The sequence below is a fragment of the Budorcas taxicolor genome, chromosome 9 (assembly GCF_023091745.1).
Source record: "Budorcas taxicolor isolate Tak-1 chromosome 9, Takin1.1, whole genome shotgun sequence".
NCBI lineage: Eukaryota > Metazoa > Chordata > Mammalia > Artiodactyla > Bovidae > Budorcas > Budorcas taxicolor.
The window spans coordinates 70,839,661-70,865,721 of NC_068918.1; the positions used below are offsets into that span (position 1 = coordinate 70,839,661).

The following is a 26,061-nucleotide window of genomic DNA, read 5'->3' on the forward strand; positions in this document are numbered from 1 at the left end:
AAGAAATATGGTCACAGACACAACCATGAAATAAAAAATTCTAAAGGACTTACTAAAAGTTACTAGAATTTGTAATGAAGTTATCAAGGTTAAAATTTCTGTAGAGTAATAAAAATGAAATTATAATTTTAAAATATCATTTATGATAATATTCATAAACATGAAACAGATAAGAGATAAATTTTACAACAGACATGCTAAAGCTGTACAACGAAAACTAAAAAAATAATGTTGAAAGAGATTAAAACTGTTTTAAATAAGTGAGTTTTTGGTTTGGAAGCCTTAATCTTTTAAAACTCAGTCACTCGAAACTGATATGTTGATCCAACACAATTTCAGTTAAAATCCCAGCAAGCTTCTGTAGAAATTAAGAAGCTGCTTTTAACATTTACACGGAATACAAAAGACCTAGAAGAGCCAACATAATTTTGAAAAAGTAAAATAAAAGTAGGCAACTTACATTACGAACTCTCAAGACTTGCTCTACAATACAAATGAATGCACATGAATAATAGAAACAAACTCACAGGTACAGGGGCTTCACTGCAGGCTCACTGATGAAGAACCCACCCGCCAGTGCAGGAGATGTGGGCTCAGTCCCTGGGTCAGGAAGACGCCCTGTAGAAGGAAATGGAAACTCACTCCAGTATTCTTGCCTGGAGTATGCCATGGACAGGGGAGACTGGTGGGTTACAGTCCACGGAGTCACAAAGAGTTAGACATGACTTAGTAACTAAACAGCAACAACACACCTTCCTACAAAGGTACAATAATCAAAAGCGTGTAGGGCTGGCATGCAGATAGGCCTAGTGATTACAGGAATAAGAGATCAAAAATAGTTCAACACATATATAGTTATGTATTTTTTAATTCTCCAATATAACTTAATGGTGCTAGAATAACCAGATATCCATGCTGCAAACATAAGTAGCCTTTTTTTTTTAACCTTTATCCCTGTCTCAGCCATGGATGTGTAGATGGAACTGGCCAAGTCATTGGTCTTCTCTTTTAATCTTCTTTAGTAACTGTAAGAGGGAGGGAAAACAACTGAACTGAGGAGATGATAAACAATAAGAATGTGAGTCTCATATATCGGAAGCCAAATTTCTACCATAGAGAGTGTACCCTAAAGAAACAGCTATAGGTATATACCATCCTTATTAAATTGGCTGCTGCTGCTGCTGTTGCTAAGTCGCTTCAGTCATGTCCGACTCTGTGCGACCCCATAGACGGCAGCCCACCAGGCTCCCCTGTCCCTGGGATTCTCCAGGCAAGAACACTGGAGTGGGTTGCCATTTCCTTCTCCAGTGCATGAACGTGAAAAGCGAAAGTGAAGTCGCTCAGTCGTGTCCGACTCTTCTCAACCCCATGGACTGCAGCCCACCAGGCTCCTCTGTCCAGGGATTTTCCAGGAGTGGGGTGCCATTGGATGTGAGAGTTGGACTATAAAGAAAGCTGAGCTCCGAAGAATTGACGCTTTTGAACTGTGGTGTTGGAGAAGACGCTTGAGAGTCCCTTGGACTGCAAGGAGATCCAACCAGTCCAGCCTAAAGCAGATCAGTCCGGGGTGTTCATTGGAAGGACTGATGTTGAAGCTGAAACTCCAATACTTTGGCCACCTGATGCGAAGAGCTGACTCATTTGGAAGGACCCTGATGCTGGGAAAGATTGAGGGCAGGAGGAGAAGGGGACAACAGAGGATGAGATGGTTGGATGGCATCACCGACTCGATGGACATGGGTTTGGGTGGACTCCGGGAGTGGACAGGGAGGCCTGCGGTTCATGGTGCCACAAAGAGTCGGACACGACTGAGCAATCGAACTGAACTGAACTGAAATATGGTATAAGTCGGCAGCATTGAGCAAGAACTATTACGTGAATGCCTTATTTGTGCATTGACAAGATAGTAAGTATCAAAGAACTTTGCAAATTGTTCATTACTCTCCCAAAACCAGCTATCTACAACCCAGCTTAGAACAAAGGCCAGTTATCTTTAAGTTTAATGGTTCAGTATTCATGTTGAAAAACCATCTGGTTATTTTATCCAATGTGTCCATATAGAAGTGTAATTTAAAATTTTGAACACATCTCTCCTCTTATGCTAGAATTAAATTCAAAGTTTCTAAAGTCAGAGAGGCTTCTCTGGACGCTATTAATATAATGTGAGGAACTGGAAACGATAATTCCTGAAGGATGCCAAAGGCAATTCACCTCTTTACCTTTTCTCCCAATTAATAAACATCATTTTATTCCTGTTTTCCCCTTTCTACCGGTTCTTAAGCCACAAAAGGGGGGTCGATGGCGAAACAAAGAGAAGTAAAACAAAATCTCTCGTCCCTCCTGCCAGCAGCCAGCAGAGGGCGCCGGTGCCATAGGCAGCGGGATGGCCGAGGCGCTCAGCCTCCTCTCGGCTCTAACCGCTACGTGCCAGGCGAACTGAAGTTGTCCCTGCTGCCAACCCGTAGTTGCCTCGCTGTCGCTGAGCAACGGGGAAATGGGTGGGATTTGCTGTGCGCGTTCGTGCGGGCACCCTCCCAGGCGGAAGCGGAAGTGTCGGCGGCAGGCGAGTAGGAAGTGGTGATTCCTGAAGAGGAGATGGCTGCTCTTGCTACACTCCCCCCGCTGCCCCCACAGTTTAAGAGCATACAGCATCATCTGAGGACGGCTCAGGAGCATGACAAGCGAGACCCTGTGGTGGCATATTACTGTGAGTCCTTCCGAGTTTCCGCGGTCCTCCTTGGCCTCCGCCCCCTGGTTCTTAAGGCCGTCCCCGCCTCTCTAGCTTTAGACCTGAGCTTTGGCCTCTGACCGGTCCCTTGGGGACAGAAGTCCCTGGGGGTCCCGCCCTCCTCAGGGATCCCCAAGTTCTCTGCCCCTCCAGGCCTCAGAAAGGCAAAACTTCGAGAGTACTTTAGCGTCCACCAACTAAATATTTTTAAACGGAATACATGGGCTCATGGACTCTGAAACACAGTGTTCTAAAGTTTTCTCCCTGTGTGTACACAAAGGAGCTTTCTGTCTCCACCAGGAAATTAACCTGGGTAGTTAAGTAACTGAGTTGGGGATAAAAGGAAGGTAAGTGTTCCAGAGACAGTAGTGATGTGGGCAAAAGGAAGAGACTAATTGAAAACATTGTAATGAGTGTGGGTTAATTATGACAACTTGCAGGCCCAATCATAAATGTGTGGCTGCTGCAGAACAAACACTTCTGTTTGCCCATTTCACCTTTTGCATTTAAAGTGCTGTCTTCTACCAATGAGAACTTTTAGCCTTGATTTTGAGTAATAAATGAGGTCGAGACATTTGGTGACATACTCTCACTTTGGTTGTGATACATATAATCTACAGTTGATGAAAAACACAGACCACACTTGATCACATGTTTTCCTTTGTGCTAAAGAGAGTAGTTCCAGTATAGGTTATTTTATATTCCACATTCTAACTTTGCTGCAAATTAAACAAGTGACCAAGCAACTATAGTATGCTGAAAAGGATTTTTAACTTTGAGAAGCTCAGTATAATGTGTCTTCTCTTATAGACAATATAAGGTTAGCCAAAATATGGTCCACTGTCATCCTGGCCATAAACCAGGAGTACCCCATCTTCATTCCTCAAATGTGCAAGGCCCGTTCAAACCTCCACATTCTTCCCTTTCTTGGAAATCTACCTTTTTTCCACTTGGCAAACTCCTTAATTCAGATTCTAACTCAAATGTCACCTCTCCTGTGGGCAGTAAGATGATTACTTTCAAGGCTTTACCTCCTCAGTTTGTTCAGATCATAACATTTTTGCGTTATACTTGTTTTTCAGGTTCCTCAAGCAGGGACCATTAGTCATTCATTCAGCTTGTATTTATTGAGATTTTACCTGTATGAGTATTACCAGGCACAGTGGCTACAGCATTCATGAAGCTTACATATTATGGGGTGGGGGGATTAAACAGTAAAATGAGTAAATCATATAGAATATTACAAGATTGTGAAGGAAATTAAAGCTGGGAAAGAACAGGGAGTACCAGGAGTAGGGTGGTAGGAAATGAGGGAGGGATTTCATTTTCAGAGTGGTCAGGGAAAGCTTCACTGAGTTCACATCTGAACAAACTTAACCGGAGTGAAAAGCAAGCTTTGCATCACCTGGGCAAGAGTACTCTCCATAGAGGGGATAACAAGTGCAAAAGTCCTGAGGTAGGGGTTTGCTTAAAGGAGGATCAAAGTGACTCTTGTAACTAAAGTGAATAGAGCAAGCAGAAAAGCGATGTGATTAAAGTCAGAGAGATTATTTCTTGTAACAATAAAGTGGGAACCCTTGATTCTGGCTAGAAGCAGTCCCTCCATGGGCGCTGTATTCTATACGTTTGTCACTGTCCTGGGACCCTTTATTTCTTGTGTCACTATCCTCCCTCTTTTGCTGTTTCTTCCTAAACTTGCCCCGGTTTCCTTCATTTAAAAAATAAAAGGAGTTCTCACTGTGAAATTCCCCTAGAGTTGCAGTCTTGTCTGCCCAACCTCAAAGCTAGGCTTGAAATAGTTGTCTGTAGTTGTCTTTAGATCCTTACCTCATAGATCTTTTTCAGCCCATTGCAGTCTGGTTTTCAATTCCATTATTTCACCAAAACTGCTCTCAGCAGGGTCAAGAACCATGATTTTTATTGCTAAAACCAGGTGTCACTTAAAAAATATTTTTGTTATGAAGCACTGGAGAAGGAAATGGCAACCCACTACAGTACTCTTGCCTGGAAAATTCCATGGACAGAGGAGCCAGGTAGGCTACAGTCCAAGGGGTCGCAAAGAGTCAGACATGACTGAGCCACTTCACTTTCTTTCTTTCTTTCTTATGTACATGTTAAAGAACATATGTAATGTGTATATACAGTTCAAGGAACAGTAAAATGAATGCTAATATATCTACCATGGTTGCTGTTATTAGACTTTCAAATTTTTGCTGATCTGGTGAGTGTGAAATGATGTCTCACTGGAGTGAAATTTGCAATTCACTGAGTCTTAATAAGGTTGAGCATCTTTTCATATGGTAATTAACCATTTGTGATTTCCTATTGAAATACCTACTTATTGCTTTTAACCATTTTCTATTTCATTGTTTTAATCTAGCTACTGATCTTTTGGTATTGCAACTGTCTTCTCAAAGTTTATTTGAGAAGTTTGATTTTTGATTTTTCATTCTATTTATGAAATCCTTTGATGTGCAAAAGTTCTTAATTTTAAAATATGACCAATTGAGTAATTTCTTCCTTAGGATTTATGTTCCGATTTTCTAGGTCTTGATTTCTTTTTATGTACCTTATTTGAGATTTTGGCTTTCTGAGTTTGGGGTGTCATTCATCAAATCTAGAAAATTCTCTACTTTCAATGATTGTTTATCTGCTATCTCTGTTCATTCCTTCAATTTTAATTAGACATGTGTTGCATTTTCCTCCTTTAGCTTCTTTGTCTCTTAATGCTTTGATAGTTTGTGTCCATTTTCTTTCTGTGCTGCATTCTGTGTGATTTCTCTAGGTCAGTGTTCACCTTCATATATTCTATTGTATAACCCATCTGTTGCGTTTCTATTAATATTCTCATTTTTTATTTCTAGATGTTCTCTTACTTTGTTTTTAAATCAGCCTTGCCATTTCTGATCATCTTTTAACTGTTTTAAACGCACTCATTTCTTTAAGTGCTTTAAAAATATTTGCATTTATATTTGCTGTCTGATAATTACTGTATAGGTTATATTTTAGGTCTGATTCTGCTGTGTAACAAAAAATGGCTTATGACAGTTTTTTTCTTGTAACTTAGGCGCTGGAACTACTAAACTAGTACTCTTTAAACTTCAATATGCAAATAATTCTATAGGAATCATTTTCACATTTCGCAACTTCTGTGTTTCTTTCCTGACAAAGTTCCTTTGGTCAAGGTGGCAAAGCAGTATGCTTCCCTTTATTTATTTATGTATTTATTACTTTATCTTGTTCTCAGTTGCCCTCTTCCTACTTTAAAGGATAAAGGCAGACTCTCCTGCATCATTAGAATTTTTATGGTGTATTGTTCTGGAGGAGAAGGTGGAAAATCCTCCAGGGTGTCCAGGAAAAAAAGGACAGTTCTAACAAATTACTGGTGTTAGTGAAACCTCCATTTATTAAGCTGTTAGATAGAGCTTCCTGTCTTTATGTGTCTTATTTGGAAGAAAATCAGTCAGAGCACAGAATAAGCCTTTATTTAAAAATGCTGGGCATGGGAAAGAAAGGATGTCAAAGGAACATTCTAACATGCAGCTTTTTATAAGGGGAGTCACCTGGAGTCATCTCCTTTCAGGAATAATTAGTCAAGAATGAACCTCAGAAGAAGGAGGAATTTTTCTTAGCTATTAGCAGCCATTGTTCAATCATTTTGGATTTTATCCAGAGGAGTGCAGTGGGGCAGTTTGCAACCAAGGTCAAGTGCAAGATGGTATGGAGCATGTTGTCCTTGTTCTTGGGGAACATGGTAAGGCCATGTTCAAAACTAGCCTGTGTTGAAGTTTCAAAATGGTAAGAGTTTTCATTATATGATCCTAGCATTTCGTTCTCTGTTCCTTATTAAAGTGTCATTCCTGAAGTAAGTTCAGTTCAGTTCAGTCGTTCAGTCATGTCTGACTCTTTGCAACCCCATGAACCGCAGCACGCCAGGCCTCCCTGTCCATCACCAACTCCCGGAGTCTACCCAAACCCATGTCCATCGAGTCGGTGATGCCATCCAACTATCTCATCCTCTGTCGTCCCCTTCTCCTCCTGCCTTCAGTCTTTCCCAGCATCAGGGTCTTTTCCAATGAGTCAGCTCTTCGCGTCAGGAGGCCACAGTATTGGAGTTTCAGCTTTAGCATCAGTCCTTCCAATGAACACCCAGGACTGATCTCCTTTAGGATGGACTGAGGTAAAAGCAAAAGGGAAATGCTGAAATGGGAGTACCTTATTTCATTCAGGTGACAAGCTCATATCAAGGTCTGTAGGTTATCATCAAAATTTTAGTCTTAGAATCCAGAAATGAGAAAGAGTGTGTGGGAACATGTGTTAACATTTATTTGAATTAGAGAAGTCATATTTTTTCTGAAAAAAGTAAGCCTCTAATGGCTGATTGGTTTGACTTTAGCAGTTAGTTTTGCCATTTATGTAGAATGGTGGACATTCTCCTCAAATGAGGTAAATCTTCAGCTCTGAAGTGTTTTGCTTTTTTCAGAAATACATTTAAAACAAGTGATAAGATTAAAATATTATAACTTTTTTATTCCTGCCAGAGGATGTTGAAACAAACACTATTTCAGTTTTCCCAATCCTGTCTCACTCTTACAATAAAAAGAAGCCTTTGATTGAAAGCAAATGATGAGTCTTTATAAGATCCTCTCTGTATACTTCAGAGGAATTGAGATAACGAATACTCTGATGAAGGGGTGACACATTCTTTTCTAGTCTTAAAACAAATTTCGAGGCAAACCTAATTAAAATGTCAGCTAAGAAAGATTATTAAAAATGTTGTTTGATGATAAGTGATGATGTGGTTTTTAGCCTATAACCCAGAAGGAATTTAAAGAATTTGGTGGTTTTGCTGTGACAAAGCTTCCATTCTCATCTGCTGCTTTATGTGAATGAATTTTCTCCCTTGTTAAATTCATAAAAATGAAAGCAGGAATAGAACCAATACTCTGGTTCATTATGAGGATAAATCATGTTAATTCATAGATAGGCAGTTTAACTCATGCATTTCCAAGAAAATTTTACTTTTTATACTTAGTGATTATTAAGATAAATTAAATTCATATTGTTTTAAATGTTACATTGTTATATATAACAATTGCAAAAACTCAATTCCAGAAGAAACATTTTAACACATAGCACCTTCTCTCAGGAAATTTAATAAAAATTTAAATTTATTTTTTTATATACTTTTGTTGCAGAGCAGTGTGATAGGATAATCAAGTAACACCTTTGAGCATGCAGATACATTTTTATAATAAAGTCCTATAAAGTAAGTACATAGAAATATGGGTTAAAAGAAAATAAGACTGTATTCTGACTCTTTAAAAAAATAATATTTTTTATCTGAAAAGATTGTAATAGATACCAAATTGCTATGGTGTTTACAGTTGAAAGAGTGATAAAATTTTTAGATGTCAGTACTTGACATCTGTAGTACAGAAATTGCATTTTTTACCTGTTTAAACTTCAGATAAAAAGTAGTAAATGTCAACCTAAAAATGTGTGAAGGGATATATTTCTGTAAACTTAGAGCAAACAAAAATTTTCTAAATTCCTAGAGCAAGGAAGAATTTTTCGTGAGAAGAAAAACTAAAGGTTATTTTGCTACTTACTGATTTATGAAAGTTCCATATTCTCTTATATTTCCTCTCTGTATGTTGCTGTCTGCCTGGAATCCCCTATGACTTCCTCTTAGTCAAACTTAACTCTTATTAACTCAATACTTTTTACTTTTTTTCCTTTTGAACTGTGTGTAGCTGGAGTAAGCTATGCATTGGAGGCATTATTCAGACACATTGATAGACACTTCAGTGAATAATCGGGGTTTTCCATCCTCTGGATCACTTTTCAGTATGCATTGTGTTTTGATTTTCAGATATTTGGTTGGTGTTTTTGTTTCTAATATTTTGTTGATCTCTTAAGTTTGTGGGTTTTTTGTGGGTTTTTTTTGGTCATGCCTCATGGCTTACAGGATCTTAGTTCTCCAACCAGGAATTTAACCCAGGCCCTCAGCAGTGAGAGCTTGGATTCTTAACCACTGGACTACCAGGGAGTTCCCAACTCAGTATTTTTTGCAGATTGGTTTTCCTGAGCTCATATGATGTCTAGAAATGGTATCAAGTACATCCCTCCTCTTGATCCTCTTGACCTTTCAGTCTCCTGGATTCTCTTGGAAGACAGGGACTGATACCTTGTTTTCTCTCACTGCCTGACACATAATTGGCATTCATAAATATTTAATGAATGTCATTGTTCTAAATGTTGTGAATATTCCAGCCTACTAAAATATTCACTCTGAGAGCAAGAAATATGTCTTAAATTGATGATCATTAAATCTCTTAACTACTAATACAGTACCTAAGCCATGGTAGATAATTGGAAATTATGTAGTTTACATGTAATATGTGTTGATTGAATAAATATAGGGTAATTCATAGTTTTTTCACATGCTCTTACTGCAGTAAGGAAACGTAATGAAAGGAATCTCAAAGCACAGTATTTCCTAGCTTGTGGCTATTAGATTGTCATAGATATGTCATAGGGTGTGCCCTTTGTGCTTCCTCATTTCCAGTATTTTGTGATTTCCAGAAATGATTTAGATCTGGCCTTAATGGGAATACTCTAGTGTTTTATCATTTTTTGTTACCTTAGTATTCCTATATTTCTAAGTTGTTTGATCTTTTATTTTCAAGTCAGGAATAAGTGTTAAAATATCATATATCAAATTACTTTTTGACTAATATGCTTAGAGTTTACTTCTTTGACCTTTTTAATTAGTAATAACAAATTATTGAATTTACTCTTACTTGGAACATCTCACTCCTGGAAAAAATTGTTACTTTTTTTTTTTCATTAAGTTATTTTGAAATAATTATAGATCCACAAACAGTTACAAGAAATAATACAAAGAGATCTGAGTGCCTTTTACTCATTGTGCCCAGTGGTAATATCTTGCAAAGTCATAGTACAGTATCACAGCCAGAATATTGATACTGACACAATCTGCCCATCTCTTTTAGACTTACCTAGTTTTCCATGAATTCATTTGTGTATATGTCTGTATGTAGCTCTAAATAGTTCTCTCAAGTGGAGGTTCATGTATCCAACACCATAGTGAAGATAGAAGTTGTCTAAGAAGAATCCTTCATGTTAATCCTGTTACAGCCAGAAGTTTATACTTTGAGGACTTTCTTTTATATACTTATCAATTTCTCACATTTAAAAAATTTAACTTGAGCTAATGTCGATGCGTCAAAGTTTTCTAGAATATCTTTCATATCTGTCAGATTTTCAGATTTATTAGTTAAGAAATTACAGACTTAACCTTCCCTTCCTTTCTTCATACATGTCACAGTCAGCCCAGTTATCACGTTTGCATTTTTACTTACCTTTGTAGTTTCTTTGCCATCATACCCTCACCTTACATGTAAGCTATTGAGATAGCTTCCTACCTTCTACTTCAAGCTAAATGAAAGTTGCTCAGTCGTGTTCAATTCTTTGTGATCCCATGGACTATAGCCTGCCAGGCTTCTCTGTCCATGGGGATTCTCCAGGCAAGAATACTGGAATGGGTAGCTGTTCTCTTCTCCAGGGGATCTTCCCAACCTAGGGATCAAACCCAGGCCTCATGCATTGCAGGCAAATTCTTTATCGTCTGAGCCACCAGGGAAGCCCCTACTTCAAGCAGGTAGTACCTGTTGCTAATTGAAAGTTCTGCTTTAAATGCTTAGTGAAAACAACACAGAATAAAAGAAGGATAAAGTTAACTAAGCATTTAGAAACCCTGTGCTACACAAGCAGTACAATTAATTTATAAAAGCATTGCATTAGGAAAAGAATGTTTCCAATAGATGAAAGACAGAGGGCCAGTGTCCTTGATAGGGAAAACACTCATATAAATCCATTTTAAAAAATGAAAACTATGATCCCCATAAATGGACAGAAATGTGTATGTACTACTAAAAGAGAACATACTAATTTTTAACGTTCAGCTGAATTAGTAGCAAGTGTAAATTAAGATGGCATACCATTTTTTGACTAAAGTTATAACTTATACAAAATGAGTATGTGATGAAATTCTCCTTGACTTGGCTGTGTGAATTGGTTCCAAGTTTTAGAAAGCATTTTATTGGAGTATATAGAATTGTAAAAGTATCTGATGTGCAGTAATTCCAGTTTTGAAAAGCTTCTGCCTAGGAAATAATCACTAATACATGAAAAACTTTAGGATTATGTGAACAATTATATACGTTTGTGGCAAGCCGCAAAACAGCCTAAACATATATCATAGTGGAAATGGTTAAGTTATGGTATATCCATTGCATAGAAGGTGACGTAATCATTTAGAAATTAGAAAGCATCTTTTGTAACGTGGGGAAAGATTGATATAAAAATTCAGGATATAAAATTATATATATATACTATGATTTGAACTTTTCACTGCAAATGGTGACTGCAGCCATGAAATTAAAAAATGCTTGCTCCTTGGAAGAAAAGCTATGAAAACCTAGACAGCATATTCAAAAGCAGAGACGTTACGTTGCAGACCAAGGTCCATCTAGTCAAAGCTATGGTTTTTCCAGTAGTCATGTATGGATGTGAGACTTGGACCGTAAAGAAAGCTGAGTGCCAAAGAATTGATGCTTTTGAACTGTGGTGTTGGAGAAGATTGTTGGGAGTCCCTTGGACAGCAAGGAGATCAAACCAGTTGATCCTAAAGGGAATCAGTCCTAAATATTCATTGGAAGGACTGATGCTGAAACTGTAGTACTTTGGCCACCTGATACTAAGAACTAACTCATTGAAAAAGACTCACATGGTTGGAAAGACTGAAGGCAGGAGGAGAAGGGAACGACAGGATGAGATAGTTGGATGGCATCACTGACTCAATGGACATGCATTTGAGCAAGCTCCCGGAGTTGGTGATGGACAGGGAAGCCTGGTGTGCTGCAGTCCATGGGGTTGCAAAGAGTTGGACACGACTGAGCAACCGAACTGAACTTTTAAAAATGCATATATGTGTATATATATATATATACACACACACACACACACATACACGGAGAAGGCAATGGCAACCCACTCCAGTATTCTTGCCTGGAAAATGGACCGAGGAGCCTGGAAGGCTGCAGTCCGTGGGATCGCTGAGGGTCAGACATGACTGAGCGACTTCACTTTCACTTTTCACTTTCATGCATTGGAGAAGGAAATGGCAACACACTCCAGTGTTCTTGCCTGGAGAATCCCAGGGACAGGGGAGCCTGGTGGGTTGCCGTCTCTGGGGTTGCACAGAGTCGGACACGACTGAAGTGACTTAGTATATATATACATACATAGACACACACACGTACATAATAAACTTGGAGAGAAAAATAGCAGCTTTAGGTTTCTGGATGGTTTTCTTTTGATTGTCTTTTTAAAAATTTTCTCGTAAGTGGGCGTGTTTCATACCATCATTACTAAACAACAAAAGCTTTACTTAAAACAAAAATTTTTTTAAAACACCAATAGTAGCTCCATCTGACTATCAGAAAAAATATAAGTACGTTTAGTGATAAGGAGTACATCAAGGCTATATATTGTCACCCTGCTTATTTAACTTATATGCAGAGTACATCCTGAGAAATGCTGGACTGGAAGAAACATAAGCTGGAATCAAGATTGCCGGGAGAAATATCAGTAACCTCAGATATGCAGATGACACCACCCTTATGGCAGAAAGTGAAGAGGAGCTAACAAGCCTCTTGATGAAAGTGAAAGAGGAGAGCAAAAAAGTTGGCTTAAAGCTCAACATTCAGAAAACGAAGATCATGTCATCCGGTCCCATCACTTCATGGGAAATAGATGGGGAAAGAGTAGAAACAGTGTCAGACTTTATTTTTTGGGGCTCCAAAATCACTGCAGATGGTGACTGCACCATGAAATTAAAAGACGCTTACTCCTTGGAAGAAAAGTTATGACCAACCTAGATAGCATATTCAAAAGCAGAGACATTACTTTGCCGACTAAGGTCCGTCTAGTCAAGGCTATGGTTTTTCCTGTGGTCATGTATGGATATGAGAGTTGGACTGTGAAGAAAGCTGAGCGCCGTAGAATTGATGCTTTTGAATTGTGGTGTTGGAGAAGACTCTTGAGAGTCCCTTGGACTGCAAAGAGATCCAACCAGTCCATTCTGTAGGAGATCAACCCTGGGATTTCTTTGGAAGGAATGATGCTAAAGCTGAAGCTCCAGTACTTTGGCCACCTCATGAGAAGAGTTGACTCATTGGAAAAGACTCTGATGCTGGGAGGGATTGGGGGCAGGAGGAGAAGGGGACAACTGAGGATGAGATGGCTGGATGGCATCATGGACTCGAAGGACGTGAGTCTGAGTGAACTCCGGGAGATGGTGATGGACAGGGAGGCCTGGCGTGCTGCGATTCGTGGGGTCGCAAAGAGTCGGGACACGACTGAGCAACTGAACTGAACTGAACTTAGTGATAACTCATGATTTGAACATGGCATCATCTTCTGTAATTTTAATCAAGCTGAATTTCACTCCATTTCTAGAACCTGACTGACTTTCTGTTGTCTCCAGACCTTCCAACATTGTTCTCTAGCCCTTGACACCTCTTGCCCTCCTTACCAAACCCACTCCATTTTTATCCTTAAGGTTCTAGCTTAAATGCCACTTTCTCTGGGAGGCCTTGTCTTAAACTCCCTGGTTTTAAGATGCGTCGTCTCTCGGTCCTCATTGTGCCTTGTATGGCTTTATCTGAATTGCTTTTCATATGCCTGTAGTCCCTTCTAGAGTGTAAACTTAAGGACGCTGTACCCTGCCAGGGCCTCTTGATTCATTCACTGTACCAGGTAGTGCTCGGCCACTAAAGATACTTACACAATAAGGAATAGGTACTCCAGAAATGGTGAATTGACCTGACTTTTGAGGCAGCCATGGTCCTTATAGCTACACCTTATAGTTGTCATGGAATAAAGAGGCCAGAACTAACATTCATGTAGCTTTTGCCATTCATAACAATCCTTTTCTTCAGGGTATCTGATTTGAACCTTACAGTCGTCCTGGTCCTTCTGTTAGTGATGGAACCGGGACCTGAATGACAGATGCTAGATGAGAAGTGGGTATATGAAAAATTGTTGAGAGTAGGTAGTAATTAGATTAGCAGTTACAGAGTGAAGGTAAAGGGACTTGTTAAATCAGTGGGAAAACAAAGGGAACCAGTGCAGTAATCTGGAAGATTCCTGATAAGTGGAGAGTGAAAATGAGGACATGCTTGATATTACTGACATAACTTTCTGAGCTTTGTATCTCTCTCTCTCTCTCTTTTTTTTTTTTCACCTTAATGAAGCCAGAAAATATTTGAGTTCCTACTAAACATAGGCACCATATCATAAATATTTTTATTCTGTGACATTTGATGTTGTGGATAAAGTGAAAACTAGAAAGATTCTTTCCCTTTAAACTATGTGTTGATATTTAGTATCGATATCAAATATCAACACATAAAGCTGATATTAAATATCAACAGACAAAGTTTCAGATTTGGTTTTTAAAAGTTTCCTCTAGGGGGTGGTATTGTACAATTAATAGACATTCAATGAACATGTATAAATGTTCTTTGAGAGTCATTTCTTTATATGACCACAGGAAAATTAGATGTAGTTCAGTTGAAAATACATATGGTATATTTCGTATACAAGATGTCATAGGACACCAGTGTAAATGCTTAAAGGCTAAATAATAATGAGTTTTTATTGATGGTGGTAAGCTACTTGGATATTAGGATTAATAATCAGTTGCCTGTTATTTGCTGTTAATCACACAGAAATTGATTTAATGACTAATAAATTTAACTAAGCTTATTATCTTTAACCAATTAAAGATAAGCAGTTTTTTTGTGCTGATTTCTGAATCTGTAGCAACTAATTTGAGCTCATAGTCCTTTTGTCTAAGTATGTATCATGTCTTTATTATAAGCTGACTCTGGATACTTTACTGCACCCATGACAGGTTAATAATAAAACCTCAGAAAGTTGGACTGCTGACTTATCCATTAACATTCCATTTCTTTTTTTATTTTGCAAACATATTTGCAGACATGAATTTTATATTATAGAATAGTCATTTTAATAATTACTCCTGTTTTGAGTAAGTCATTTTGGTTTTAGACTCTCTAAACTAACACACACACACTAGCATTACAGTAACTTGCACGGGCTGTATGTGTGTGCTCAGTTGCTTCAGTCGTGCCCGACTCTGTGACCCCATGGACTGTAGCCCTCCAGGCGCCTCTGTCCATGGGATTCTGTCAGCAAGATACTGGGGTGGGTTCCCATGCCCTCCTCCAAGGGATCTTCCTGACCCAGGGATCGAACATGCATCTCCTGCATTGGAGGCAAATTCTTTGCCAACTGAGCCATCAGAGAACCCCTATCACAGTCAACTACTATATAAAATTGCATTTCACATGTTAGTTTAGAACTTACTTTTCCCTTCTCCTGTCCTTTGGCTGTAGTTGTCGTATATTTCAGTTATAAACCTGTAAACCCTAGAATGTTGTTATTTTTTAATTGTCCTTCTTATGATGTGCTGATATGTCCTTCTTATGATATGGGGAGGGGGGTTCAGGGTTGGGAACTCATGTGTACCTGTGGTGGATTCATGTCAATGTATAGCAAAACCAATGCAGTATTGTAAAGTAAAAAAGAAAAGAAATTTATAAAATGAGGAAATAAAATTTTTAGTGTATTCCCACATAATTACCATTTTCGGCATTCTTCATTCCTTTGTAGTTGGTTTTAAATGTGTCATTTTCTTGCCTGTTGAAAAGTTTATCATTTCCTTTATAGGATTGTCACCAGTTCTGTCAGCTTCTAGGGTGTGAAACAAGCTTTTATTTTCATCCTTATTTTTGAAAGATATTTTTGCTGGGTAAAGAATTCATCAATCATTTTTGCCACTCCTCCCCACCTTTGAGGGGGTGGACTCCAGTTACATATATGTTAGCGCATTTGATGGTTCCCCATACCTCACTGAAACTCTGGTTTTGTGTTTTCCTTTTCAGTCTTTTTACTCTCTGTTTTATTTTAGGTAGTTTCTACTGCCATGTTCTGAAGTTCATTTGTTTTTTCTTTTATGATATTTAAACTACTATTAATCCTGTCCAGTAAAACTTTTCATTTCAGATACTCTTATACTTCATTTCTGGATGGCCCTTTTGTGTTCCTTTGTGTATGTTCTATCTCCTCATTTTATTCATGGCTTCCATAAAATACTTCAAAATGATTTCCCAGTATTTTAATGTCATCATCTGCTCTTTCCATTATTTTGTCATTGTTTTATTGTTTTATGTTCACATTCTTCTACTATTGCCATCGTTAGTGATTTTTGATTGATTGTGGGACAGAGTGAATTTTAAGTTCCTGAATGTCTATTCTTTGAAGGGATTAAATGCAGCCAGCAATTAATTGCTGTTCAGTTTAATTCTTTGGTGCCTTGTTTTGTTTTCAGCTTTAGAGGGCAGTTCTAAAGTACTCCTTGCTGTAGGGACAGGTTAACCCTATTACTTAGTTGGGGGCTGTCTACAGAATATCCTGGGTAAACCTCTGGGGCTCTCTGCTCCTTTTGGTTGGAACTGTAATGCATCCCAGCCCTATGTGTGCACTGGGGATAGTCCAGCTCACAGCGTTCATTCTTTGGCCTTGTAGAGTTTTCTCCTTCACATGCACATGGCAGTGTTCACCTGAGCCTCCAGATAAACTCCTATATAGATTTTGGGGTTTCTTTTCTGTGTAGTTTCATACTCTTCAGAACTCTGCCCCTCAATTTACAGCTGCCTCAGTCTCCCTGAACTCCAGTCCATTTTCTCAACTCAGAGGACTGTGTTCGGTTTAGGATTCCCTTCCTACTCCTTAGACTGGGATGTTCCTCCAGGCAGAATGCTAGGTTGATATTGGTGTCATCTCATATGTTTCCTTTCTTCAGATGTCTTAATCTTACCATGTCTGTTTCCATTGTCCAAAAACCTCTTTTATATATTTTGTCTAGTTTTCTTTGATTGTTCACAGTAGGATGGCAAATATTACTCCTTGTGGCCAGAGTTAGAATCTGTGTTCTTATTTTAGTAATCAAATCATCACTATTATTTACTAAGTACCAGCATAGTCTTTTAGTAGGAATTCAGAAGGAGCTAACTTTTCTTAAAGCTATTATATTATGACAGAAGCTCTTAAAATACTTCATGAAGGAATGAGTGTAGTATATACCCTTTATTAGGATACATTCATTCATACTTTGTTTTTATTTTATTTTTTTCCCTTCACAAAGACAATACTAATCATAGAGCAGGTATTTATAATATACTTATGAGTAGAGTAATAGATTTGGTTCTATTTACTGGAATAAAATTTGGCTTTATACATCAGTGTATGTCATAATGATTCCTACTTGGGTGCTATATTTATTTAACCCACTAGTACATCACTCTTAACAATTACTTTTATGTGTCTTTTGTGTCTTTATATCATTCATTTCATATTTTTAGATTTCTCATGTATAAATGAGGATGTGATAGAATGTTAATGTTTAGATTTAATGAAACTTTGAAGTATACATGCCTTGAGGATTAGTAAATATTTGTCTCCTAAATGCTTCACATTAAAGTTAAGTTGGAAAGTATTTAATCCTTTTGCAAATATGCCTCATTACTCATCTTTAAAAAATATTTATTCATAAAAATGAACACATTTCCTTGATGAAATAAATATATTTCCCTATAGGTGATTCTAGCTACATATTTATTCTGTTTTACTAGGTAATTTTCCATGTTGGACATCAATTTTTCTTCATACTGCTGCTTCTACAATGAATTACTTGTCCTGAACAGAGTTTTATATGAAAGTAGTCCTTTTTCCCATCCGTATGACTAAAAGATCTTTTGGTGTATAAATTTTCATAAGTAGATTTAACATCTTTTCACTGTATTAATATTAGAAAATGTGTCTTGTTGTACAACTTACAAATTGTAAACCATGTAAGATATTCAGAAATATAGAAGCTAGGCAAATTTGTACTTAAATCTTTTCAATTTTGAGATGATTATTTCCAGTCCTTCAATTAAAGGTGTTACTTTGTAATAATGTCCTTGTAATTGCAAAGACTGAATATGCATGTAAGCCAAGATGAAAATGGGTGTAAGTGAAACCATTAAACTGTGTTGTCATTGCACTGTATTTCAAGTATCAGCCGCTTGTATTAAGGTTAGCTTTTAGAGGGTAAGAAGCTTATATTATATTTGTGTTGTGAGGAAAATTGATGATGGTTGTGGTGGTAGTGAATTGGGAATAAATCTGATTCTCACTTCAAAGGAGATACCGATAATCTTGATTTTTATTATGAGCAATGTTGGAAGTAGTTAAAAGTAACAAATCAAAAACAAAATTGTACTTTTTACATAGGAATAAATAACTTTCTCTTGATAATAAGAAAATACTGATTAGTTTTCTGTGTGTTTGCTTAATGGACTTTTACCGTTGCTGGATAGTCGTTTATTTCCACAGTTGCTCTATTAAGTAGTTCACTACGCTCCATAGATGGTATAATTCATATACTGTCCACTTGATAATGAAATAAGGAGAAAGACCTCCCAGGGAAATGAAGCTCACTCCTCTATTTCCTTACATTGTGTTACTGTGTTGACTAATAGTATATATAGACAGTAAATAATTAACTGATGTCTGTTTAATTTTCTGTGTGTGTGTTTGGGTGAGGGTTTGCTTGAAATATGCTTGAAATAGTCATTTGAGAAGTTGAGAAGATAAGGAAATCAGTCTTTACACAATTAATATAAAATGTCTTCAGAGAATGCCAAAACAGGAAAGAAGATGGGAAACAAAACAGAGAGCTTTAAGATTAGTTTCAAACCAGATGTTTCACGCAGGACATAAAATGTTGGCATGTCATAAAAATATGTATGTTTAAAAAACTGTAGCTTGCTCAGTTTGTAGTGATGGAAAGTGTATTTTACTTGCTCAAATAAATAATACTGGAATATTCAATATGAAGAAGTATTAAGCTCTTCTGAGGTTGATAATTCTAATATTTATAGTGATGCTGACCTGTCTGTGGTCTGTGTTGCTGGTATGTAGATGCAGGGAGAGAGGATTGTTGAGCTTATATATATATGAGTGTACGTTTGCCAGAGGAGTGTAATAAAAAGATTCAGGGTTTAGACATAGGGCAATAAAATCCTAGAAAAATCTATCATAAAATCAAAGCTAGTTACAGAAGGAAGTTAAAGGAAAAAAGACTGATTGTAATGAAGAAGTAAGGAGACACCAATGAACTGGAAGCCTATTGTAACACACAGAGTTTAAAGTTGGAAGAAAAGCAGTTATGTTTAGATTGAGTACATGATATACTGATATTAACAGTACAGCAGTTTGAAATGGTAATTTAGTTATGAGGTTACTAGCATATAAGGGAGAGTCCGTACAGTTATGGAGATCAGAACTGATAAGAATTGAGAGCACAGCACTATGTATGCATTAGAAATAGATTTGCTTTCTTATTGCAGAAAATTCAGAATTACAATGCATAAGTAAAATAAGGATTTATTTCCTCATTTAAAAGAAAGTCTGATATCGGCAATACCCAGTACCAATTCCATGAAGTCATCAGGGACCCAGGCTTTTTCTGATTTCAAATGTATTAACCAGCACATGATTACCAAAGTCGCCTTGTGGTCCAAGCTACCTACTAGAGTTTCAGTCATCCCATTTCTGTTCTAGGCAGCAGGAAGGAGAAAGGGGAATGAGTCATTTCCTTTCCCCTGCTGTCATTCCCGTTTTACAGTCCTTCCATAAGTCTCAACCACTTCTGGTTATATAATATTTGTCTTAGGTAATAGCATGGCCATATTTTGTTTTGAGGAATACAGGGAAATGTACTGTTTTGGCTAGCTATATTACAACTCCCTAATAATATAGGAATCTTGTTAGTAAAGAAGACAGGGAGAAAGGATGCAGGTAGGCTGCTAGCTGTCTCTGTCACAAGTATTAATTATCCATGTGAACAGCAAAATTTTTAAGATAGTGGAAAGATAAGGAAAGACCCTGAGGTCCATGAGCAATTACAAGCATAACAGTCCAGTCGAAGAGAATGGATGAGCGCTAGACCAGTGTATTTAGAACGCCTTGAGAGAATACTGTAACAGTGGGATGCAAAAAGAAAACCAGTCATACTTACCAACTCTTCTCTTAAATGCTAGAAAAAATGTAAGAGAATTAAAGCTCATTACTTGAGAGAACTGCAAAGAAAATGATTTCTTAAGTGACATTTAGGTTTTAATTAAGACAAAGAGGAAGAAGGCATCTGAGGAGAGGTAAGACAGTTTGCTGATTCTTCAGAACTGTTTCAATAGTAGTTCCAGGGAGTATGGTGGAAGGAGTAGGGCTGTGTGGAGAAACATGGACTTGGTTGGGGCAAAAAGTATAGTTTACAGTTGAGAGGAGGAAGGATGCAATGAGCAGTGATGCTCAGCCTTTTGCTTATCTACCCTCAAGTTTAAAATGATTAAACATGAATATTATGTAACGTAATAAATAATTTTTCTGTATTGATATACTATATATAATATATTTAAATATATATTTATTGTAAAAATACTACATGTGCCTGACTCTTTGCGGCCCCATGAACTGTGGTCTGCCAGGCTCTTCTGTTGATGGGATTTTTGAAGCAAAAATACTGGAGTGATTTGCCATTTCCGTCTCTAGGGGATCTTCCCGACCCAGGGATCAAACCCTGGACTCCTGCACTGCAGGCAGATTCTTTATCTGCTGAGCTACCAGGGAAGCATATAAAAGAAAAGTATAAAGGATGAGATAAACATATCAATAAAAGGCTAATATTTTCTTCCCACACTCCAGCCATTCCCTGGACTCTTATGGGTCTCAAAGTCTGCAGCCTCAGTATAGCTTAGGGTGAAAACTGTTAGGGGAAATAGAAGCAGCCTGGCACAGAACTGATCCCTACGCTCAGCTAAAAGCCTTGCCCTTGAAAATAAGAGCAAGAACACTTAAAAGTCTCCAGAAAAAAATTAGTAATACATTAAGAAATACAAAGATTAAATTTCAAGGAAGAAAAAGCATATTATCAGTTACAGGTATTATCATATGAGGAGATGACATTTGATCTGTAATCGCAGTAAAATCAAATAGCCAAGGCATATAAAAAGTAAAAACATACCAAAGATGAACCACAAATCATTAGAGAAGGAAAGGATTTTTTACCACTTGCATTTGGGACAGATACCAGTAACTGAGGTAGATGCAAGTTATTAAAGAGTTAAATTTGAAAAACCAGAGGAAAAACTGAAAAAATCATGTAGCTGAATATCCAGTTTCTTGGAAATAAATAGCTTTCCAAGCGTAGAATTGATAGAAAAATCACTTTGGGTACATAAATATTTTAAGTTTCTGTATTTTAAAACAACATTCAAAAATTGAAAGATGGCCTAATTTTCATCCAAAATGTTTATTTTCCAAAGAGCTCATGTGATGTACTTTTAATAAAAGAAATACAGCAAAAGTGCTAGAAGAAAAGACCTGGACAGCTCACTAAGAGGATGTGTTGGGGAGTTCTGTCACAGTTATGACAAAAAAAGAGCTGACTGAGATAGACATGAAGCTTGAACAACTCAAGAGATGACTGCTTTAAAAAGGGGAGGGTGATCAGCCATGCTTTTAAATGGGGAGAGGTGATTCAAACCTAGTTCTCAAACGACCTGGGCATGTTATTAAATATGACTGGTTAAAAGAAAGAGAAAAAGGAAATTTTGTCACATTGTGATCAAAGCAATGAATATAATAAGTGGGTTTTTATTTTTGCTTCCAAATTAGATTTTTTTTGTCAGATTAGTATCCAGTGCTGGATATTGTACAGTAAAAATGAAAGTATCATGCTTTTTACATTGTGAGTCAGTATAAATCAGTACAGGTCTTTAAGAAACTCCATTTTTGTTCTCATTGATAACTGGATGAATCAAACCCCTACATTTGATACAGAAATAAATATATTAATAAATTAAACTTCAAGCTCTGTGAGATAACCCTAAAAGCCTAAGCCTTTAAAAGTAGTTCCTTCAGACACAGATATTGAATTTAAACACACACAGAATACACGATTGTATTAGTATATTAACACATCTTTAAAGAAGGTGTGAATTGGAAATCATAAGTGTAACTAACAGCTTGCCATGCTTAAAGCTGTAGTAAATAAAGCTACGATAGATAGTAGACTAACAAGTAACAAAGGAAGATAGACAATATACAGAGTTGGGGCCTTTTGTCCCATGAAAATTTAATATATGATAATGAATGACAAAAGTGGCATTTAAAACCATCAGGCAGAATGAACTGTTCTTTCATTCATGTATTTTATCTATTCAGAAAATGTTTATCGAAGGCCAAGGACTGTCGCAGATGCCAGGGATCCATCAGCAAACCAAGTAGACTACAATTGCCATTATCATGGAGTTTAAGTTGGAGTTGCAGAATCTGAGAAGAAATAGGTTGAATGATTCCCTGCTGAGGAGAAAAGACTAGAGCAGGAAAGGTGATAGTGTTCACAAGATTCCACTTGGGGGTGTGAGGGCCCTCTTTCCTACTGTATAAAGAACAGTTTGTTAAAAAGCAAGCGACCAAACAGAAAATTTGATGAAATTTTTGTTTTGATAGCTATTCTGCATTCATAAAAGAGAATATAGAGGTCTTCAGTACATCTCTAAGATCTTTTGAGTAGTGAAAATGCAAAATCAAAAGTGAGATAACACAGTCCTGAGATTGATAGGAAGTTTAATACCAGTTTTTAATTTAATGTCAGCTTTTTGTGAGTTTGGGAGAAATGACTGCTTGCAAGTGGTGTTGTAGCTATAACTGCATAGTGGTAATTTGTTTTGAAGGACAGTTGAAGAGTAGCTCTTCAGGTGAAAAAGGTACACATACTACAAGCCAGCAGTTCTCCTTGGTGTCTCCCACCGGAAACTCATGCGTGTGCACTCAAGAAGGTCTGGTAGTGCAGCATGGCTTGTAATGATGAAAATCTGAGAATACCTCATTGTGCTTTAGTTCAAATGTCGTGTCCATACTGTGGAGCCCTGTAGGGCTACGCAAATCTTCAGAGCATGTTGTTGAAACTAAGAGGAAAATTACAGGCAATATGTGTACACACCAGTGGTAATAATTGCCACCAAACTTCACAGCTCTCATCACTGAGAAAGCTGTTTAGGGTTGTGGTTTCAGAGAAGTTTTTAGCTTCAGCCTTATCTGTAATATTTTTATTTTTATTTTCAAGAGATGGTATTATTGTAGCCACACGTTCCAAGAGGTAGTATTATTGTAGCCAAACAAACTCACTCAGAAGGACGATGCAGATAGTGGAGTGCAGTTTATTACACCAGTGGGCCCAAGGCAGTCTCCTCTTAGCCAAGGACCCCAACCAGTTTTTGTGAAAACCTTATATACCCTAAGTGTACATGCTCAAACCCACCTCCCCAAATTCTCTGAAACTAGTCTGAACAAAGGAAAAGAAGGATACAATCAAAGTTAACCCGTGAGTGATTCGTATGCCTTAAACCCATGATTCATATGCCTTAAGCCTAGGTAGTTAACAGTGGACAATTATCAATAGACCTGTGGCCTTACCTCAATAAGCATAATAAAATTTATGATTCTATTCAGTTACACAGATAATTAGGGTATTCTTTTAGGCGATGGAGACTCTAGGTACGAGCCCTGGGGCTCTTCCATCCGGGGGTCTTGTTTTCCAGTTGGTATGTCGTTTCCATAGATACTGGGCATATAGCTCAGAGTCCACAATCTGGCCCAAGATGGAGTCTTGCTTTCAAGATAGAGCCTGTTCTGTCTGTTTCCTCCTTCAGTATGTTTATTTTTACGTGTATACATAAAAATGACCAAAACAATTCTCCCCATTAACCTCAGCTCAAGTGGCATTTCCTCTCTCCCAATACATATTGTGTATTTTATCAGTTATCACATATCTGGCCCTTGGCAAGTGCTCCTATACACAAGGTTGTTTTTCTGAATGCCCTCATTTACCTACTAAATTTAAATTGCAGGTTCTTTTGACAACCTCAAACTGGTCCTTTTATTTTAAATATAATGTCAAAAGAGAAGGCCTTCCTTCATAGAAATTTGTTATCATCATCATGAATCTTGTATTCTTTGGATAGTGTTTTACGTTTTTTATATTTGTGAATAAGATCCACAGTAAATCAAAGTTTTATTTCTAAATTCACTTAAATTTTAAATTATTTATTAGAGACAACATATTTTAAACATTCAGTCCTGGGAATTATTCACATCATTGTATTTTTCTTTATAGGTCGATTGTATGCGATGCAAACTGGAATGAAGATTGATAGTAAAACTCCTGAATGTCGTAAATTTCTATCAAGGCTAATGGATCAGTTAGAAGCTGTAAGTTGAACACTGAACATTTTTCTGATTAATGTTTATAATGCCATTTTATTTCATTTGTGTGTGTTTGTTATTGTAGCTCTAACTGTTGGTGGCAATCAGCAGTGTCATTATAGCTGAGGAAAAATTAGACAATTTTTTTTTACATTTACATTATAGTGCTTAGGGAGTTGTAAGTAAAGGTTGGTTTCAGTATCTTTGCCTATACATTATTTCTTGTTCCAGGTTATTATAGACCTTTGAATCATTATTTCATAAGTAACAAATCATTTCTAACCTTCCTTCATGCACTCACATGGATGATTGATTTAGAAATTCTTAAATAGCTCTTATAATAATAAAATGGGGGACCTCCCTGGCAGTCAAGTGGTTAAGACTTTGCTCTTCTACTGCATGAGGGTGGGTTTGATCCCTGGTAAGGAAACTGAGATCCCACATGCCACAAGGCACATCAAAAAAAAAAGAAAAGAAATGGGCTGTTTATGTAGTGAAAAAGACAAGGCAAGTTTCCTATTGTCTCTTCCTCCCACTCTTAGTCCTGTGACAAGATACTCTTACAGTCCAAGCATTCTCCTCTGCTAACAGAAATGTGGTAGGTGACTAATGAATCATCTTGAACTATGATGTAACATCACAGATTGTGTAGAAGCACCAATCCAGGGAAAACTGAATGGATTTGACTGGGTATCAATATATCAGGAAGGCAATGCTAAACTATAGTAACCTCACTTAGTAATAGGGGCTCCACCCTGTGCCCCAGACTCTTTTCTAACAATGTCAAGGTCTACTCATTACTTAATCTCCTCCCTGGGTTGGGAAGATCCCCTGGGGGAGAGCATGGCAACCCACTCCAGTATTCTTGCCTGGAGAGTACCTTGGACAGGGGAGCCAGGTGGGCTACAATCCATGGGGTCACAAAGATTCAGACACGACTGAGTGCCTAACAAGAGAATTAGAAACCTAAATATTTATTTGACCAGTTGCATTATTTTGTTTAGAGAAACAAAACTTAAACATTAAAAATCAAAACACTTATACCAGTCAGTCCAGAACCTTTTATAAATGTTGAAAGTTATTCAGATCAAAGTGTTAGTTGTATGAAGCAGCCATGGATAAGAGTGTTCTCTTTAACCTTGTATGGGTGTCTGACCTTCAGAGCCAGAACCCTGTCATCTTCTGCTATTATCCACCCAAGGTAGGCCTGGTGGCATTACTGATGACCACTCAGCTGCCCTTGGAACCTGTCTGGCCTTCTGCTTCTAACACTGCTTCTGTGAATGCAAGAAAGGTTTGAGTACTCTTTTTGAGAGTGAGGTTAGGAGGTGGATGAAACAGTATTGCTGACAGGTAGCAATACTTTGTAAAATACCATCTCTTATAGACATTAATATAGAATAAACCTCTATTAATTTTACAGCTTAACAATAATAGGTGAAATAACAATAGCTTATGGATAAGGCAAAACTTAAATGGTTCTTTATAATACACAAAATGTAAAATCACATTTATAAAGGGACTTACCAGGAATTTTTTGTTATCTACATTAAATAACAAGGAAGTTTATTCCATGGTGAGAACGTATCTGCTTGTATTATAATGTTTATATTTATATTTGGTTCACTTCAGGTATATTATGTTTTTGCTGAGAGATATTTTATGTTAAGGATGAGATTAAATGGCTTACTCCCACTAAATTTTTCTAGAAATAAATTGCCTCTCCAATTAAATTATTTCACAATGTGGGTACAGTAAACTAGTGTTACATGTGGGACTTTTTTTTCTATTTTTGTTGGGGGTAAGGATGCCCAGATGTCTTTAAATTCCAATATTCAGTCTCT

General features: G+C 37.3%; 1 protein-coding gene across 2 annotated transcripts in view; it reads left to right on the top strand.

Annotated features, from left to right (window-relative positions):
- The first annotated feature begins 2,580 nt into the window (after positions 1 to 2,580).
- Positions 2,581 to 26,061, top strand: part of VTA1 (vesicle trafficking 1) — a 72,572-nt gene continuing 49,091 nt past the window's right edge. For both annotated transcript variants that reach the window (XM_052645791.1, XM_052645792.1), the window contains exons 1-2: positions 2,581 to 2,707; positions 24,129 to 24,223. In XM_052645791.1, coding sequence (XP_052501751.1) covers positions 2,596 to 2,707; positions 24,129 to 24,223 — 207 coding nt within the window. In that variant the 5' untranslated portion in view covers positions 2,581 to 2,595. The remainder of the gene's footprint in view (positions 2,708 to 24,128; positions 24,224 to 26,061) is intronic.